The 18,823-nt window shown below is 38.2% G+C and overlaps 1 protein-coding gene across 1 annotated transcript in view; it reads right to left on the bottom strand.

The window, feature by feature from the left end:
* Nucleotides 1–18,823, bottom strand: part of Neb (nebulin) — a 217,731-nt gene that overhangs the window by 91,575 nt on the left and 107,333 nt on the right. Inside the window, 13 exon segments of the mRNA XM_048345481.1 lie at nucleotides 283–390; nucleotides 1,279–1,383; nucleotides 2,129–2,332; nucleotides 3,223–3,534; nucleotides 3,884–3,991; nucleotides 4,126–4,230; nucleotides 6,097–6,300; nucleotides 8,062–8,373; nucleotides 9,869–9,976; nucleotides 11,306–11,410; nucleotides 11,829–12,032; nucleotides 13,942–14,253; nucleotides 15,113–15,220. Of these exon segments, the coding sequence (XP_048201438.1) occupies nucleotides 283–390; nucleotides 1,279–1,383; nucleotides 2,129–2,332; nucleotides 3,223–3,534; nucleotides 3,884–3,991; nucleotides 4,126–4,230; nucleotides 6,097–6,300; nucleotides 8,062–8,373; nucleotides 9,869–9,976; nucleotides 11,306–11,410; nucleotides 11,829–12,032; nucleotides 13,942–14,253; nucleotides 15,113–15,220 (2,295 nt within the window).

The following is an 18,823-nucleotide window of genomic DNA, read 5'->3' as shown; positions in this document are numbered from 1 at the left end:
TAATCCTACCTACCCAAGATTCAAAGCCCACAGGGTAGGAAAGTCCATAAGAGTCTTATCTCCAATTAGTCACCAAAAATCTGAAGTGGGGCTGTACCTCAAGTGGTAGAATATCAGACTTGAATAAACAAGTAAGGGATAGTGCCCAGGCCTTGAATTCAAACCCCAGTACCAGCATGCATGCATGTGAGCATGAAACATACATACATACATACATCTTGAAAACCATTTCCCTGTTGTATTTATAAAGGAGAAAGGCCAAAAGGAAATAGAAGAAATTACCTCACTGGCAATTTCCCTGGAGGCTTTGGCATGTTTGATTTCTATGGCATCTGCTCGCAAGTCATAGCCTTTCTGCTTGGCCTCATCCCAGTCTTTTTGATAGAGTTTCTATTAAAGCGAAAACACAGTGTATTTAAAAGAATTGAAAATAAGAAATACACTCAAGGTAGTCATAGCCTACAATATATTCCATAAAGAAGGCTGCACAAGAAAAAGCTCTCATTCCTTTGTAGATTATAAAATACTTCTAATTAAAATTTAAAGCTATACATCACAATATGATACACACCTTAAAGAGTCTTAGATCAAGCAAAAGGCCAAAGCGATATCATTCTTTAGAGTCATAGAAACTTGATTAAAGAGGGCTTCATTGTTCCCAATTAACATACAAGGAAGTTGACACCTAGACAGGGGCTATGGGAAGATGGTTTCAAGTTGAAAGAACACTGAGGACTCAGGTGTCCAAGCTCATGAAGTCTAGGCACCCAGGCATATATCTGAGATTAATGCGAAATGACAGAATTTCCATTCAGCTGCTTTGGAAATGTTAGCTAAGGAAACAAAAATATGTATATGTAAGTGACCACTGTTATCTCCTGCCTGTAATCCTAGCTACTCAGGAGGCTGAGATTTCAGGATTGCAGCTTGAAGATAGCCTGGGCAGCAATGTCTGGGAAACTTTTCTCTCTAATTAAACAAAAAAACAGCCAGAAGTGAAGATGTGGCTCAAATGGTAAAGTAATACCCTGCAACAAAAAACCCAAGTGAGAGTATGAGACCCTGACTTCAAGCCCAAGTCAATTTTCTTTATTTTTAATATAACCCCTCTGTATTACACTTTAATAATAAAGAAAAAATATTTTTAAAAAGTCACAAAAAATCCAGCACCAAAAGGCCATTATTATTTCTAAGGCAAATTATTTTCCATTTTGTAGCACAATCCACAAGCTGATACATTGCTCCATCCACTCTTTCCACCATGTTTATGTTACTTACATTGCTGATTTGCAAGGCGTTGATTTGTGCCTGGAGCATAACTGGAGTATCTGAGGGGATGCTGATGTTGGTTTTATCTTTATTCCAGGCTTCTTGATACAGTCTCTGTGAAGAGAAGGACAATATTACTTTAACTCATTTATAAAGAATGGATATCTGAAACATTAAATTCTAGTCCTTATTTTGTCTGGAAAATGTTTCTATATATGTTTATGATGATTAATATGTCAACCTGACTAGGTAAGGTTACTGATACTTGGTTACACACTAGTCTCAATATTTTCACAAAGGTGTTTTAAAAAAAAGAATACTAGCATTTTGGATGAAACAAAATATCTTTACTGTGGGTAGATCTCATCCATCCAATTGAAGGGCTTAATATTCTGACTTCCCCAAGCAAGAAGGAATTCTACCAGCCCTTGATCTTCCCTGCATCCTACCTTTCAGATTCTGAATTGCCAGTGTTCATGATTATATGAGCCAATTCCTTAAAATGTCTTTGACACTACACTACACACACACACACACACACACACACACACACACACACACACACACATTTCCTATTGGGTCTGCTTCTTAGAGAACCCCAGACCATACAATATTATCATTTATGATGTAGGTTTATGTTATGTATTGGTATTAACAGGAGTTAAATATTTATTTCCCCAAATTACCGTGAAGTGAATTCTTTCATTGTAGTTCTTCAAACACATGTTGTCAGAGTTCTACTTTGTGTATTTCCTTCACTAATAGATTCCCAGATTGCCCTTGTCTACTTATTAGGTTTCACTGTCATTATCAGAACCCAGCCAGAAAAGTGAAAGCTTGGCAGTAAAGTGATCCTTACCTCACTCATTTGCAGAGAATTGGCTTTTGCCAGGACAATCTCTGGTGTGTCAACAATAGTGGTGAACTTCAAGGCCTCTGGGGGTGTCCTGTATAGCCTTTCATTCACAAGGTCTTGAGCACCCTTCACTCTGGTCAATTCTACAGAGCCTTGCGGCATCCAGCCAATGCCACGTAACCATTCCAGGTCAGCTTTATATACACTCTAAAGACATTAGGGGAAAATGTTAGATATGCCACTCCCTGGCTGAACACTAAAGCACACAGACGGTGAGAAGAGGAGTATAGGATACAGTAGTTCTACCAAATAAGACCCAAAGACTTTACATGATTTAGGTTCTCAATATGGGTGACCAAGTCATTTATAAAGCATAGTCATTTATAGCAGCCATAAATAATAAATAGTATTAACAAATTCTAGCTTGTCATTACTTGATGTTTCAAATAATTACATAGTTGAAAAAAAACCTTAAAGTTTTGTTGGGTTTCATTCCATTTTAATCGTGTAATAACTGATTCAACAAAAAATGTCTAATGTTTTGGATCCACCGTAACACTGGTAATATATTTTAAAAGCACTCAGGTTGCTTTATGTCTGTTTGAAATAAATTTTCTCTGTTAGATATTATAAATGACATGAAAAGTAGTTTGAAATCAAAGCAGAAAATAAAGGGTGTAATCTCATTAGGGCTCATCTCTATCTTTTGCTTCCTGTGATATGTCTTCAATATGGTTTTTTGCTTTCTTGTGTTTTTTTTTTTGGCCAGTCCTGGGGCCTGGACTAAGGGCCTGAGCACTGTCCCTGGCTTCTCTTTTGCTCAAGGCTAGCACTCTGCCACTTGAGTCAAAGCGCCACTTCTGGTTATTTTCTGTATATGTAGTGCTGGGGAATTGAACCCAGAGCCTCATGTACACAAGGCAAGCACTCTTGCCACTAGGCCATATCCCCAGCCCTCAATATGGTTTTTATATTAAACAATGTGAACAATATACTTCTACCCCCACCTTGGGCTAGGCACAGCCTGAAAAATCTGTCTACAGAAGCACTAGTTGTCTTCCAACTCCCCCTTTTTTCCTGAACTCCACTTTACATACATCACTCTGTAGTTCATAGGCCTTCTTTGCCTGGATAACGTCATTTTGATCAGGTAAGCACGTCCAGTTATGCAGGTAGTTGCGATAATCAACATCGCTGACTAAAGTCTGGCACTTCTTGGCCTGCACCACTCCCAGCATGTCCACTGGGCTGCTGTACTTGGTCTTCCACTTCTCAAAGTCCTTCTTGTATTCCCTTTCACTGTGGATCTTCCCCGCATGGATGGCGCACATAATCCTGGGGTCATCTTCAATGCTCTGGGCTCCAATGTGATGGCCTTTCTGTTTCTCATAGGCTTCTTTGTATTTGTACTACAATACCCAAAACACAGCTTTAAAAATCCAGTCTTTGAACCAGGCTCATGCAGACAATGTGAAATGAATAAAAATTTTATACCTCAAACATTTGGACATCTCAGAACAATTTTTATACTATCTGAAAAACCACTTACACTATCTTAAAACAACTATTATGTAAGTTTATTGGTAGAACCATTTCCTGTAGTAACCCTAATTTTTCTTTTTCGTGATGAGCAAGGAAAAGGTCTTGGCAGGTAGAAAGCAAGACTAGGAGAGTGCAAGCAGAGAGCATGGCCCATCAGCCCTATGGTGGGAGGCTTGGCACTGTGCAGATCAAGGGAGCCAGAGGGAAGGAGCTCACCTCACTGGCAATGTCCCTGGAGGCCTTGGCACTTTTAATGGAAATAGCATCTGCTCTCAGATCATAGTCCTTCATCTTTGATTCATCCCATCCCTTGGTATAAAGTTTCTAGGCAGAAGATCACACAACACAGAAAATAAATGCATTTTTAGAAAGTTAACAGGTCAAACTATTAAGGTAGAGAAAACACATTTTTAACAAACTTCTAAAAGTCTTAAATAACAACAAAAAGCTTTTCTTACATGGCTGATATTTACGGAATTGCTCTTGGCTAGCAGGATTTCCGGGGTATCTGGCATCACGTGGATGGAGGCTTTGTCAGCATCCCAAGCTTCTGTGTACAAATGCTATGGGAGGGTGAAGAAGAACAGGACCTTCCATTAAAGCCAATACTGTTTCATTATCATCAAATTTAACTATGAATGGATTCTTTTACTGTTATTTGGAAGTGAGAGAAGCAAGAGAATAGTGGTGAACAAAAGTTACATTTGGACTGCTAGACAATAGTTTCAAAGCTAATATAAAGCAATATAGAGAAACGGTGTAATGCCTTAATCATAATAAAATTATTTAAAAAAATACAGAGGTATAATGATGAAATCTTTTCATCCAGTGAATCAGGAACTTATTATCTGGATCTCCAAAGACAGAGCTGCATCACACAGTTATGATATGATGACTACTATAGTGAAGAGTCGATCTAAGTTCAAACTCAGCTCCACTATTTCCAAGCTGTGTCATCCTCAGAAAGGCACCTAACTCCTTACTTTTTTCCTATGGAGGAGATCAACATGCCTTCTTTGTTGAGTAGATTTTTAAATTGTTATTATAAAAGTGATATACAAAGGGCTTATAGTTACTAAGTCAGATAAAAAGTACATTTCTTTTTAAACAATGACACCCCTTTGCTCACTTTCTTCCAGTCTTTCCCTCCCATTCCTACTAACAAGTTGTATAATTCATATTCAACATAGTGTCTAGTGAGTATCATTGCTGCATTTTTTCCTCCCCATTCAGTAGTTTTAAAGATTAACCATATGTATAAATGCCTGAGCCCTAGGAAGTTCTCAAAAGTTTGTTTTTTGTTGTTTTTTTTTTGCCAGTCCTGGGCCTTGGACTCAGGGCCTGAGCACTGTCCCTGGCTTCTTTTTGCTCAAGGCTAGCACTCTTCCACTTGAGTCACAGTGCCACTTCTGGCCATTTTCTATATATGTGGTGCTGGGGAATCGAACCCAGGGCTTCAAGTATACGAGGCAAGCGCTCTTGCCACTAGGCCATATCCCCAGCACTCAAAAGTTTTTTTTTAAAGCATTTCCTAGAGTTATTAACTTTATTGTTGTTGGTAGGTATGGTGTAAAATAGTATTTCTGGAATTGCATATCCAAAACTCTGCAGTTTGCTGAGGGACAATTTCTTTTTCTTTTTTTTTTTTTTTGGCCAGTCCTGGGCCTTGGACTCAGGGCCTGAGCACTGTCCCTGGCTTCTTCCCGCTCAAGGCTAGCACTCTGCCACTTGAGCCACAGCGCCACTTCTGGCCGTTTTCTGTATATGTGGTGCTGGGGAATCGAACCTAGGGCCTCGTGTATCCGAGGCAGGCACTCTTGCCACTAGGCTAGATCCCCAGCCCGAGGGACAATTTCTTCTTCTCTTCTAAGAACTCTATTCACTGCCTCCAAATGGCTGGAAGCTACTGAGGAAGAAATTGGAAAATTCAATTAAGTTCTGATCTAAAGTATGCATAATAAGGGCCTGATGACTCCATAAATAGAAATATTGATATAATATGGAGCAAAGAAGCAATAATCTATTTTGGGTTACAATATGGTAGGCAATGATAGCAATTTGCTTTCACATGTAGCTTTCCAACCTAAGATGGCAGAGCAAAGTAGATAACTAATTTGAGTTGTTTACTGGCTCTGTCATAAATTGCTGTGTGTTCTATGGCAAGTTCCTCATGGATGGGCAGAGAAAACCAGCTCCCTGTGTCTGATTGGCCTTAAGGAATAAATATATATATATGTATATATATATATATGTATATATGGAAATGTAATGTACACACTATTATTCAAACAGATGCTTTTGGGGAAGGCCTGCAAGGGAACCAGGTCCATCCCATCTCCTTTCTTTAAGGACCATTCAGGGCATTCTTTATCTGATAAGCCAAGTTGATTGAAGGCACAATTGGCAGCAGGAAGCTTCTGAGAACTCACTTTGCTCATTGTCAGGGCGTTATTCTTTGCCAGGACAATTTCTGGGGTGTCTGTAATGCACGTGAACTTGAGCTGGTCTGCAGGCTGGCGATATTTCCGATCACTCAGGATTTCTCCGGCTCTCTTCACCTTCTCTACCTCCAGAGAGCCTATGGGAACCCATCCAATGCCTCTCAGCCACTCGAGATCAGCCTTATATACAGCCTGGAAACAAAGTAACATCAGACATTTGTAAACATTGCTTAGCATCTTGGTGTCTGGCTTGAACACACAGAGATAATGTCTTATTTTGACTCTTACTTGTGTACATTTTAGGAAGATCCATAGGATTGCTTTATTTTGTTGAGAATGACTAGTCAAAGCCTTATTCTTGACAGTAGCCAATATCTGCTGTTTTATTATTTTATGCCAGTGTCAGGGCTGGAACTCAGTACCACAAGGTCTGTCTAGTTACTCTGCTAATGGCTGGTGCTTTACCACTTAGCCATACCTCCTCTCTGGCATTTTGCTGGTTAATTGGTGATAGAGTCTCATGCATTTTTTTTCTGCTGAGGTCGCTTTATCTCAATCTTGACAAGCCAACCTTCTAGAGTAGCTAGGATTACAGGCATGGGTCACCTGTGACTGGTCAATATTTTCCATTTTTAAGACCTGTAAAATTTCTCTACAACTATGATTTCACTGGTATTCAAACACTTTAAGGAACTTCTTTGCCTGCTCCTGAAACAAGGTATTTATTCTTTGAGGTAATAGACTCCATCAGTTGGAAATGAAATTGGGAGTACTCTGTTACCATACAGAGAGCTTCTATCTTAGGGTAGTGATCACATACCAATCATGTGATACACAAAATGGATGAACCACAGTCCTTATGAAGTATTGTCTTTTCTGGAGATAATAAGAATGGGAAGCTTCTTTCTTCATGGGACTCTATGTGCATGATTAAAAGTCAAAGAACACATATATTTTCCTTCTTATTTATCTGGTTCCAAATTCCCTTTCTTGTCTTAAAATTCAAATGAAAAAGCTCAGCCTAGTGGCTCATGTCTCTAATCCTAGCTATTCAGGAGGCTGCTATCTGAGAATTGGGGTTCAAAGCTAACTGCGGCAGGGAAGTCCATGAGACTTTTAGCTCTAATTCCAGAGTAATAACTTGCTACATTCATTCATTTACTACACTTTGTAGCTAGTTATTACCTCTAATTCCGGAAAACCAGAAGTGACACAGTGGCTCAAAGTGGTAGAATGCTAGCCAGCCTTGAGCACAAAAGTTCAGTCAGGGACAGTGCCCAGACCCTGAGTTCAAGCTCCATGACTGACCCCTGATTCTGGGGGAGAGACTTGCTAACTTTTTTGCCTAATCTGGCCTTATACCCTTGATTCTCTCATCACCATCTCCTGAGCAGCTGGATTATACATGTAAACCACCATTCCAGACATTATTTTCACTAACTTCTAGCTAAAATATAGCATTTCATTCCATTATTGGTACAGGCCACAGATCATAGTAGTCTTAACACTACAGCACCTTTGTCAGCAATAGACATCACACTTTTAGATATGACAAATGTTGCTGAGATCTTAAAATATTTACAAAAAGATTTTCTTTTAAACTATTTACTACACTTTGTAGCTAGTTACTATACCTATGACTATAACTCCTTACTGTGTTAACAAAAATATCTGCATTACTAAATCACAAATTTGGAATAATACTTTCATAACTATATTTAAATATGGTTGTTTTCTTATGACAACCATGTGTTTATCTTATTTTATGTATTTCATAACATTTTCCTGAGGAAGTCTTTGGATGTTACCAAACTGCAGCAAGATTCCAGGGTGGGGGCATGCGTGTACTCGCGTGTGCACACACACACACACACACACACACACAGTAGAACCCATTTTTTTTAAGCTGCAGATGCATGGCTAAAGACCATGTATAAAGAAAGACCTACTTACATCACTCTGCAGATCATAGGCCTTCCGAGCCTGAATGACATCATTCTGATCAGGCAAGCAGGTCCATTCATGTAGGAGATGCTTGTAGTCTATATCGCTTACAAGGATTTGGCACTTCTTGGCCAGCACCACCCCCAGCATGTCTACTGGGCTGCTGTACTTGGTCTTCCACTTCTCAAAGTCCTTCTTGTATTCCCTGTCACTCTGGATCTTGGCCACATGCATGGACCACATCATTTTGGGGTCATCTTTAATGTTCCGTGCCCCAATATGGTGACCAACCTGTTTGCGGTAGCCTTCCTTGTACTTATACTGAGGAAGGAAAAGGAATATTTCTGATGATTACAGTGTGCACTATTTATTTGTAGTTTCTCCCACTATTATTATACAGGAACAGGGTAAATACCATCAACTCATTGTATAAAGCAGAACTTGAAAATCACATCAGTCAGTACTAAGTAGCAAGACATCCTGTTCCATTTTACCATGGGATGATCATAGAGTAAGCCCCTTTCTCCAGCTTACTAGCTACAAAAGGCTTTAGTAATAGAATAAGTGGAAAGCTAAGGTATGGGATCCTTACAGAATAAGTTTGGATTTGTGTCCTAAAGAGATAGGGTATAACCAGTAGAATCCCCAATATACAAGAGAAAAACTGAATACATTCATGGAAAGTAACTGTCTAATACAGATCACAAAGGAAAAATAAATTACATGAAAATGACATTCGGTGGGGGATGCCTATCTTCTTCCAATGTCTACACAAAGTCATAACAGAAGGAAGAAAACCTTTCCCTCAACTTCTGAGGTGTTTCTCAATAATAAAAAACAAACAATGAACTCTGAGACAGATTTCTGTTGGCATAGAATGGAGATTTATTAAGCCACTGATGATGATTAATGTTAATATTAACTATATTGTTTCTTGGCATCTTGGTTGTGCTGAGACAAAGCTTTTGAATTATATTAATAACAGTTGGCTTTTAAATAAAAAAAAAGAGATAGGGTACACAGAGTGTATATGGGCACCCTAGGAGATGTTTCTCATGCCAAAAAGGAGTAAAGAGGCCAGTTGGTATTGAGAAAAAGCCTTAACTCCCAAGTTGGACTTGAATCCTATGAGAGGTATTTAAGTAAAAAAAAAAGCTTCACAGATAGCTACAAAGAATAAAATGAAACTACTACACACCCATCATTTCACCTTTTTTTTTTTTAAATGTTAGCACAAATGCACAAAAGTAGTAAAAAGGAGTTCGTATGTAAATTCGTTGATTTACTAGTGGCATCAATTTCCAACTTTATAACTTCCGAATTAGCTATTGAGGCTAATTTCTTTTTTAATTTTTTATTGTTATTATAAAGGTGGTGTACAGAGAGGTTAGGTACAGTTAAAGTAAATAGCATATTTCTTTTTGGACATCAACGCTTCCCTCACTCTCCCAGTTTTCTCCTCCTTTCTCCACTCATAAGTTGTATAGTTCATTTTCAACATAGTGTCTACTGAATACCACTGCTGCATTTGTTCACCGTTTGACCCTCCATTTCTGTGTGAGGCTAATATCTGAGGCTCAAAAATAAAAGCGTCTGTCTATCTTTGAGCAACAACAGTACAATGGACGTGGTACTCGGTGCTCGCTTCCTTCCCTTATAGTCTTCCTTCTTTTCCTTTGTATTTGTACATAGGGGAATCACTAAGGAAATTTAGACTAGGAGAGGCAACAGTTTTTCAGGCAAGTAAAACTCTAACAGCTGCCATCTATCAACTTCTTTGAGTAAAGAATGCTTCTTTAAAAAATAATCAACTTACATCGCTAGCAATATCTCTTGAGGCCTTGGCTGCTTGGATTGGAATGGCGTCAACACGTAAATCATAGCCCTCCTTCTTGGACTCTTCCAAAGCAAGTTTATAGAGTTTCTGTGGAAAACAGTCATTAGAAAATTAAAAAAAAATGAAGTTTTTTGTATTGTTGTTAAAATTTTCTCTATGCTCATTTAAGCTACTGAAAGAAAAGCACAAGGTCAAGTATTCAGGTGGGTTTAGAGATAACTGTGTCAGAGATGCTAAGAATTTCCATGCACATGTTCTAAATGTTAGGGTTTTACTGGCATAAATTGAAAAAGGTTGGGGAGTTGTCAACATCTGGTTGTCAAAATTTTCTTTTGTCAGACAACACATGTGAAAACCAACAGTTTTCTGTTGTCATCATACTGTAAGAGAACTGCCATCTTAAAACTAAAGTTAGGCCAAGCACCAGTAGCTCATGCCTGAAATCCTAGCTGTTCATGAAGCTGAAATATGAGTATAATGGTCTTTGAAGATAGCCTGGACCGTAAAGTCCATGAGATTCTTATCTCCAATTAAACAGCTAAAAGCTGTAAGTAGAGATCTGGTTTCAGTGCTAGAATGCTAGCTTGGAGCAAAAAAAAAAAAAAATACCCCTAATGGACAAAGAAAAGGAACTGTTAAAAACAGAGAAAGCATAAGAACAGTGTTTTAAAATGGAGTATATTTGATTTTTTTGGAAAAACTCAATGCATTGTCCTTTTTTCCCTTACTTTACAGTGGCAACCACTATAAATCATGACTAATATCTAGACTTTGAGTCACTGTCTTTATGAAAATATTGGTCCTGATAGAAATGACTAGAAAAATGCTTCCAAATAACATTAGATGATAATTAGAGCATACTGAAGTAACAAAAGAATTGATAATAATTCATAATAACTGACTTGCCCCCCTTGTGCCTGTTTGTTATAGCTGTTGAATAGGATATAATTGTACCGCAGTATCTATAAGGATTTGTTCCAGAAAACTACCTCCCACATCAAAATCCTCAGATGCTCAAGTCCCTTATATAAAGATGGCATTGATGGATAACCTACACATGTTTTCATCCAGTTTATATCATCTCCAGCCTACTTGTGATACCTAATATGATATAAATACTAAATAGTTGTTAAACTTTGTTCTCTTGGGACTAACAATAATTTACATGTTTAAGACATACAATCTTTTCAATATTTTTGACCCGTGGTTGGCTCGGTTTGCAGACATATGATATAACCTGCACATATGGATGGCCAAATCTAATGACCTAATAATATTCACAATGTTTACAGAAAAGTTTTAAGGATATCATGAACAAATCTCCACAAAAGCATTTCATTTCCTGATAGTATGTTACCAGAAGACTGGCCTGCCATTATAACATTATAGGAGTTCACTTTGTTTTTCATTACTCACATCACTGTAGTTTATCCGGTTGAGTTTGGCTAACATAATTTCTGGAGTATCAGGCATGACATGGATAGTTTTCTTGTCATTGTCCCAGGCTTCAGTATATAAGCGCTGTCAACCAAATGAGAAAAATTATTTTGATGTTCATAGATTATGTCAGTCATTTCTCTTTTCTATGGAGCAGAAATAAGTTTGTTACAGCTCTACAAATTCCTCCTTTTGTTCCTTATTAAATTCTTTAATTCTTTAGTTGTAAAAGAATTTAACAGTTTTGAAAAGTATAATTGGGTTGTGGTATCAAAATATTACTATATCATAGCATTACTATAGAATTACATAGAATTACTATATCATAGCATTCTTAACCTTATTTTAATAATTTTAAGTGTCACTAAGAAACTTCGGTGTTATCTTGGAAAGATCATTTTTGAAAGTATATGCTTTAGAGTGATCTTCAAATGCAATAGTATTGTTGGAGTTTTTACCTTGTTCTCTGCTAGCTTCTTATCATAAATGGGGGAAGACTCACCTTATTCATATTTATTGCATTGTTTTTGGCCAGCACCTGCTCCAGAGAGTCGGTAATACTGGTAAATTTCAGTCTGTCTGGTCGCTGACGGTAGATATTGTCACTGAGGATCTCTGTGGCCCTCTTGGCTTTAACAACTTCCAAGGAACCAATTGGAACCCAGCCAATGCCTTTCATCCACTCAAGATCTGCCTTATACACATTCTGAAGATCAACAGGGAAGAAATATTTATTAACTACTGCTTCAGGTTCATAAAATAAAAAGTACTAATGAATGGACAGAACCCCCAGCATAGTCAATCACTCACTTGCACATTAGTATTGAATCTTAAGTATATACATATTTTTTTCTAGAATTTGTTATAGAGGATTTCACCAAGAATGATGAAAACCTTATTTATTTATTTATTTTAATGCCAGTCCTGGGGCTTGAATTTAGGGCCTAGACACTTTCCCTGACCTTCTTTTGCTCAAAGCTAGTACTCAATTTTTTTTTTCTTCAGTCATGGGTCTTGAAGTCAGGGCCTAGGTGCTTGCTGTCCCTGAGCTTTTCCACTCAATACTAGTGCTCTACCACTTTGAGCCATAGAACTTTGGGGGCCTGGGGGTTGCAAAGGAGAAGCAGGAGAAAATGAAGGAGGAGGCAACACTGTCAAAAAGGAATATACTCATTACTATTCAACCATAAACACTCTGTACATCACCTTTACAATAAAATTTAAATAAAAAACAAGCTAACATTCTATCACTTGAACCACAGCTCCACTTCCAGCTTTTTTTTTTTTTGAGTAGTTTATTGGAGATAAGAGTCTCGCAAAGTTTTGTGCTCAGGCTGGCTTCAAACTGCAATCCTCAGATCTCAGCCTCCTGAGTATCTAGGATTACAGGCGTGAGTCACAAGTGCCAGGCTTGAAAGCCTTTATTTTAAAGACACGGTAGTGACCTTGAGTGCATCACAAGGTTTTTACACAGGAGTAATATTTCATTAGCTTGGGAAAAATGTGCCTCATAAAACCACATGCACAGAGCAATGACATAAGAGCATTGAAATAACAAAACTTTCTTGGTTTACAAGAGCTAAAAACGCAACATCCCAGGTGTGAAAAGGAAATGTGCTACTGTAAAGATATTGTGTATTTTCTTAGTTTTTTTCACTATGGCAAGAGGGCATGGCAGGTGTTAAGTATTCAATGATTGTTTCTAAAGATAAAAAATCAAGAATGTCTTAGTATGTATTTTCTTGTTAGTAAATATAAAATGTGACTGTTTATTAAATAATACATGATATATTTTCTATTTTCTCCATACTACTTTGCTAATACACATACATTTCCAGCTCTTTAGACAAGTTGACAGTGATATACTTTGTGTGTGTGTGTGTATGTGTGTGTGTGCGCTATTATTAGGGCTTTAAAACTAGGCCTTGGTGTTGTCCCTTAGTTTTATCAAAGTTAGTGCTCTACCACTTGATCCACAGCTCTACATCTGGCTTTTTGGTGGTTTACTAGAGAAAAAAAGTCTCATGGGCTTTACTGCCTGAGTTGGCTTTGAATCATGATCCTCAGATCTTAGCCTCCTGACAGTAACTAGGATTACAGGCATGAGCTACCAGAACCCAACTTGACAGCCATACACTTTTTTTTTTCCTTTTTGCCAGTCCTGGGGCTTGAACTTGGGGCCTCAGCAGTGTCCCTAGCTTCTTTTTGTTCAAGGCTAGCACTCTACCACTTGAGCTACAACACCACTTACAGCTTTTTCTGTTTATGTGGTGCTGAGGAATTGAACCCAAGGCTTAATGCATGCAAGGCAAGCATTCTTCCACTGAGCCACATTCCCAACCCTGATATACTTTTGAGGGACAAATTTTATTTGATTCCAAGAAAGCCTGAGTGACTAAAAGATACATTCCTATATAGAATCAATAATATTTATTTTCTTATTTTGCATATAACTTTTAGAAGAGAAAACATATTGAAACAAATTATAGTATCTCCAAAGGAAATCTCCTTTCTAACATTCAATGTACATTGCTTGAAATATACAGATTTGGCACCACTGTGCACTGGAAGACAAGCTTCTTTTCGCATGCAGAACCAGCACCAGGGATACTCACATCACTCTGGAGGTCATATGCTTTCCGTGCCTGAATAACATCATTCTGGTCAGGCAGGCAGGTCCATTCATGAAGAAGATGTTTGTAGTCCACGTCACTGACCAAGGTTTGACACTTCTTGGCCAAAACGATACCAAGCATGTCGACCGGGCTGCTGTACCTTGTCTTGTATTTCTCAAATTCTTTCTTGTACTCACGGTCACTCTGTACTTTGGCAATGTGCAGAGACCACATCATCTTGGGATCGTCATGTATTGCACGGGCACCAATGTGGTGACCCAACTGCTTACGATAGGCTTCTTTGTATTTGTACTGCAGAGCAAATGGAACGTAAGGATGAGGCACTGAGGGCTGTTCCCTGCTGTTCTTTCTGTGGGATGCCTTTCTCTGCAAGCCTTAATAGGATGTTTTCTCAGCTGAGCTGCAGATGGGGAAATGCTTGCTCCTGAAGCCTTTGGTGGTGTGCTCCTTAATGTATCTCAGCTGAACTCTGACAATGCTTTACACATGCCAGAGAGTCATGTCTTAGCAACAGTAATGAAGCTGTGCAATGAAAGGGACAGCCTAATCATAGTGACAAGCCATGACAGTGCCTCAGAAGTCCTCACATGAGTGAGCCTACAAGAAACGAGCACACACCCATTCACATGGCTCATTAAAATTGCTGTTTTTCTTTTTCCTTAGGATAGATGAAGAAATAGTTTCTTCTACAATCCAGGGAGGGCAGTTTAAAATGGGTGATTTTTGTGATTTAATGGGCATGGAGTTTTAGTTTTACAAGATTAAAAAAAACAACTTTGAAGTTCAGTTACACACAACCAGATCGATTCTTGCCTGGCATCTTTGCTTTGAGTATATCCCAAGCAGAACTCATGAGAATTTAGGAATCACTCAACAGATGTCCATACAAATGTGAGACATTCACTCCCACTAAGCAAAGATCAAAGACACACACTGAAATCTAGTCTATCTAGACTTGGACACCCTGAGGCCTGTGATCTTTGGCAAGGTATTTACTGACTTAAGTCTGAACTTATTTGCCTATGCAATGGAGGGTGTTAAGGTGGATGATGATGACTAAAGAGACTGCCTTCTAAATGCTAGTAACATGATTTTCTAAGCAGGGATGCTGGCCCAACAGTCAAGAATCAGTGACTGGATCGATTCTTACATCACTAGCAATGTCCCGGGAGGCCTTGGCAGCTACAATAGGAATGGCATCACTTCTCAAGTCATAGCCTTCTTTTTTGGCTTCTTCCATGGCCTGGCGATAGAGACTCTGAGGAAAGAAGGAATAGCTTTTAGATGGAGAATTCACAAATTTGCTCCAAAACTTTATTTCTGCCAAAAACAGATTATGGACATTTCATGTTTGGCACATTTTAACACCACAGCTTCACCTTACAACACTCTTGTAGATTTTAGACATTGAATTAATGACTCTTTAATGTCTTTAGATTTTTATTTTTTAGCACTTGTTCTTTTCATAAAATAATTAAGAAATTTTGTTGCAGTCAACACCAAGATTGAATGAGGAACAATTTTACTAGCAGCCAATGTCATTATCTAATGAGCTATCCACTAGGGAAATGTGTCCATAATCAAGGAAATGCTGAACTGCTGCTTTTGAATTGCTCTGTATGTATTTATTTGCTCCCTCATTTGTGTCATCTGCTGGAAATCGTTAGCAGGCCCAGGGATAGCAGTTACCAGAGATCAATGAGTCACAAATGCAAAAATGCTAAGGTTCTAAGCAAAAGACGGCTGGGGGGGTGGGGAGGGACATGGTCTGAACCATACTTTAACAAATCATCAACAGAAATGTTCTTTGGCCTTTTTTAGTTTTAAAAAATACTGTTTTTGGGCTGGGGATATGGCCTAGTGGCGAGAGAGCTTGCCTCGTGTACATGACGCCCTGGGTTCGATTCCCCAGCACCACATATACAGAAAGTGGCCAGAAGTGGCGCTGTGGCTCAAGTGGCAGAGTGCTAGCCTTGAGCAAAAAAAGAAGCCAGGGACAGTGCTCAGGCCCTGAGTCCAAGGCCCAGGACTGGCCAAATAAATAAATAAATAAATAAAAATACTGTTTTCAGCAATTTTGACTATTTCTACATCCTTTAAAAACATTACATTTTAAATAATTGCTAATATTGGTAGTCAACAAAACAGTTTTCTTCAGAAGATGTTCTTTTTTTTATACAGGTCTCACCATGTAGTCAGGCTGGCCTAAATCACAGTCTTCCCACATAGTGATATTACAGGAATGTACCACAATGCCCAGCAAAATGCAATTTATAAAATGATTTTTTAAACATAATAATTAAAATGCATTGGATGTCTTAAAGAGATTACTGAAGGAGCTCATGGTGCATTGGTTTAAAAAGATTTTTGTGGCACAAATTGGTTAGCAGTTTTGTTCTTGATTATCTCATTTATGCTCACAGTAACTAGTAGGACAAATATATCATTCTTCTCAAAATATAGTCTAAAACTGGGAGCCAGGTGGCTCACACTGTAATCCTAGCTACTCAGTTACTGAGATTTGAGGATCATGGCTCAAAGCCAACCCGGGCAGGAAAGTCCATGAGACTCTTATCTCCAATTAACCACCAGAAAATCAGAAGTGGCACTGTGGCTCAAGTGGTAGAGTGCTAGCCTTGAGCCGAAGAGCTCAAGAATAGCGCCCAGACATTGTGTGAGTTAATTGGAGAGTTGTAATGGAACCTCAATAATTCATGTCTTAGTTTCCTGAGTAAGTAGGAAAGTAGGCATAGCCACCAGAGTCTAGCTCTAAGGTTTTGTCCTTATAGATGTTACACTTCGTGGATGATCCTTGTCAAACCAGAGGGTCCCGAGTAGGTGAGAAATAGAGTGTTTACTAACAATCTCCTGAATACTGTTCAGTTTCATGTCTATGAGATACCACATTTTGCTGTGCTTTTATCAGAATTACTTACATAGCTAAATATATCAGAGAATAGTAAAAGGGTCAAGCAGACATTCTCTGAATTAGTAATTACTAAAAACAAGTCCTGAGCTCAACAAAATTCACCTGGTCAAGATTATTTGGACTGAAAGTCATTAAAATACAGAAGAAAATTTATCTTCTAGTGGTGTGGATGGAATTTTGTATGTATGTGCCCAGTGCACCATCTTAAATTGTTATTCTAGACTGGAGACTGAGTGTATGTGGCTCATTGGTGAAGAAGGTGGGCCAATTTGTGATATAATTATTCTTCCTTACTCCAAATCTCTTCTTTCGAGACATACTAAACAATCACTAAATAAACATAAAAAGGTCTAGGATAGACCTATCAGAGGATCACAATAGCTCAACAGCTATGTACATATGATTGTACAAATGAGGCTAAGCAAAATGAACTCCAAGAGATGGAGGATTTTATTGTTGTCATTATATTTAATGTACAAGGTGAATTTCCTTTGGCGTATCCCCTGTGGTCGCTGTATATGATTGGTACACTGGATATTGTATATATGCTTATCTGAACTAGGGAAGGGAAAGAGAAATGAGGGAGGGTGTAACAAATAAGACAAGAAATATACTCACTACTTTATTACGTAACTGTACCCCCTCTGTACATCACCTTGTCAATAAAATTTAATTTAAAAATAAAAATAAAATAGAGTACTAAACAAACAAACAAACAAACAAAAGAATAGCGCCCAGAGTTCAAGCCCCACAACCAACAACAAAAAAAGGTCTACATAATCATATTCAGTCCAATATATTTTAATATATGTTTTGGTATTTTTAAGTGCATGTTTTTGTTATTTTTGGATATTTTCAAGCCTATAAGGATGATACACTAAAGATCCAACTGCCAATTTGCCTACATTTTTGTTGTATTTGCTAGCACTCTCCTGTTCTCCCTCTTTATGTTTTTATTACTTATACTTCTTTTTTATTCTTTCTTCCTTTCCTACTCTTGGTGATGGTACTAGGATTTGAATTCAGGCCCCGTGTTTGCTGATCTTGCATGCTTCACTAGTGCTCTACTACTTGTGCCACACTTGCCACTGATTTTTGCTGATTAATTTGGAGATGAAATCTATCAAACTATTTTGCCCTGGCTAGCTTGGAATTGTGATTGCTCAGGTCTCAGCCTCTTGGGGAGGAGCTAGAGTTATTGGCATGAACCATTTGTGCCTGGCTTTTACTTATTATTTTTGATTGTTGAACTAATTAAGAGAATATTATAGATGTGAGGGCTGCTTATAAATGTTTCATCATGTATCTATGAGAACAGTTTGCAATGTTATTGTCAACTATACTGTGATTATTCAGAACTTTTAACCAATGGTTTCAACTGTGTCTTTTATATCTATATAGAATTCAGTTCAAGAGTGAGTACACGTTACAATCTCCTCATCTATAAATGGTGCTTATCCTATTTTAAGATGATGGGAAGGTGTCTATGGAAGAGGAAGGAGGCTTAAAGGGCTGATGTATTTCAGGGAGAGCATACAGGTGAAAGCTGATGGTACCTTAACTGATTTGCTTCAAATGGTATACATTGCCACACCCTTTGGAAAGCCAGAGTGGCTCTAAGAGGTGGCTTAGTTGTGAAGGCAGCTCAATCCTATACCTAATATAAGGCATTCAACTCAGTTCACAACTGAATAAGCTTTAGCCTGCTTTGTTTTTCCTCTATTAAGAAATCTATTCAGTTGATTAAAGGAGATTTGCTTAATTAAAAAAAGTTTAGGAAACATATGGAGTTTTATGGGAAAGACCTACCATTCTTTAGGGCTTTATCTTTCTTACTTATACTGTTCAGTTACTTTTTTTTTTTTTTTTTTTGGCCAGTCCTGGGCCTTGGACTCAGGGCCTGAGCACTGTCCCTGGCTTCCTTTTTTTTGC

Source organism: Perognathus longimembris, chromosome 4, assembly GCF_023159225.1.
Source record: "Perognathus longimembris pacificus isolate PPM17 chromosome 4, ASM2315922v1, whole genome shotgun sequence".
Lineage (NCBI taxonomy): Eukaryota > Metazoa > Chordata > Mammalia > Rodentia > Heteromyidae > Perognathus > Perognathus longimembris.
This window is presented reverse-complemented; position numbering and strand designations above follow the sequence as displayed.